Source organism: Nicotiana tomentosiformis, chromosome 1, assembly GCF_000390325.3.
Source record: "Nicotiana tomentosiformis chromosome 1, ASM39032v3, whole genome shotgun sequence".
In the NCBI taxonomy this organism is placed as follows: domain Eukaryota; kingdom Viridiplantae; phylum Streptophyta; class Magnoliopsida; order Solanales; family Solanaceae; genus Nicotiana; species Nicotiana tomentosiformis.
The window spans coordinates 108717564-108719188 of NC_090812.1; the positions used below are offsets into that span (position 1 = coordinate 108717564).

Here is a 1625-nt window from a genome sequence, read left to right on the forward strand (position 1 = left end):
ATATTGCTTTGTATTGCGTAAATAATGATGTCTTTTACAAATGATAAGACCCCTTTTATATAGTAGGGAAAGTCATACTCTTCATACAGTTCTATATGAGGTAAGAAATCTCATGATTAGCTAATTAATCGGCCTCTTCTTGATACGTGCCGGGGATTTTTCCGTGATCCTCACCTGATTGCGGATATTTTGGCTTTCCATTATTTGGCTCGGTAAGTTTCCCTAGATCTTGATCGATCTCTATCTTGCTCGGTCTCGATCTTTACTGATCTCGATCTTGATCGGTCTCTGGGTCATGAGCTCGACGATCTAACTTTGCACCATGGTTCAATTTAACACGAGGTCGAACCTTGATCTATCATATTCCAGTCTCGATTAGTCACACAAAGGGTGAGCCTGGTTTTGACCATATACAGTCCGGTTGCATGGTGTCCTGTTTCCATTATTTTAGATAGAGGCCCTCAGTTCACTTTGTATTTCTGGAGAGCTGTATAGAGCAAGTTTGATACCCAAGTAGAGCTTAGCACAACCTTTCATCTGCAGACCGACAGACAGTCAGAGCAGACAATTTAGATTATGGAGGATATGCTCATACCGTGTGTGATTGACTTCAAAGGTAGTGGGATCGATTCTTTCCCTTGGCCCGGCAAGGCTAGGTTATATGGGACTGATTTAGTGAAGGATGCCTTGGAGAAGGTAAAATTGATTCAGGAGCAACTTCGCACCGCACAGTCCAGACAGAAGAGTTACGAGGATCAAAATTCGCATGATTTATCATTTATGGTGGGCGAGAAAGTTCTCTTGAAAGGTTCGCCAATGAAGGGTATCATGAGGTTCGAAAAGAAGGGCAAGCTGAGTGAGAGGTTTATTGTCCCATTTAGGGTGTTGAGGCGAGTTGGGGAGGTTTCATATGAGCTTGCTTCGCCTCCCAGTCTATCAGGAGTTCATCTGGTTTTCCATGTGTCTATGCTCCTGAAGTACCATGGTGACAAGTCACATGTGCCAGATTACATCACGATTCAACTAGATGAGAGCTTGGGTTATTTGGAGGAGCCAGTTGCCATTATTGACAGGCAAGTTCCCCAGTTGAGGTCTAAGAAGATTTCTACGATACAATTCTAGTGTAGGGGTCAACCAGTTGAGAAGGAGACTTGGGAGACCGAGAAGGACATGCGGAGCAGATATCCACACTTATTCAGCACTCCATGTATGATTCTAGACCCATTCGAGGATGAACGTTCGTTTAAGAGGTGGAGAAAGAAATGACCCGACCGATCATTTTTCTTTCTAGATCCCCGCTAACCTAATTAAGACTCCCCGTATGTGTTTTTACTATATTATGACTTGCGGGGATGGTTGGTTTGTGTTTGGAAGGGTTCGGGTTGAAATCAGAACACGTAGTTCCTTAATAATGGCCTAAGATGGCAAAGTTCGACTTGACTCAACATTTTGAATAAACGACCTCAGAACCGGGATTTTATGGTTCCAATAGGTTCATATGATAATTTTGGATTTGAGTGTGTGTTCGTATCGAGTTTCGGATGATCGGGGAGCGTTTCGGTGCATAATGTTGAAAGTTGGCGTATTGAAGGTTTTTGAGTTTCTTAAATTTGGCTTGGCATAGT

At 43.0% G+C, this 1625-nt stretch overlaps 1 protein-coding gene across 1 annotated transcript; it reads left to right on the plus strand.

The window, feature by feature from the left end:
* The first annotated feature begins 576 nt into the window (after positions 1-576).
* On the plus strand, positions 577-1122 carry LOC138908516 (uncharacterized). The gene has a single exon (XM_070199190.1). It carries the CDS (start codon positions 577-579, stop codon positions 1120-1122), a length of 546 nt encoding a protein of 181 aa, XP_070055291.1.
* The last annotated feature ends 503 nt before the right edge of the window (positions 1123-1625 follow it).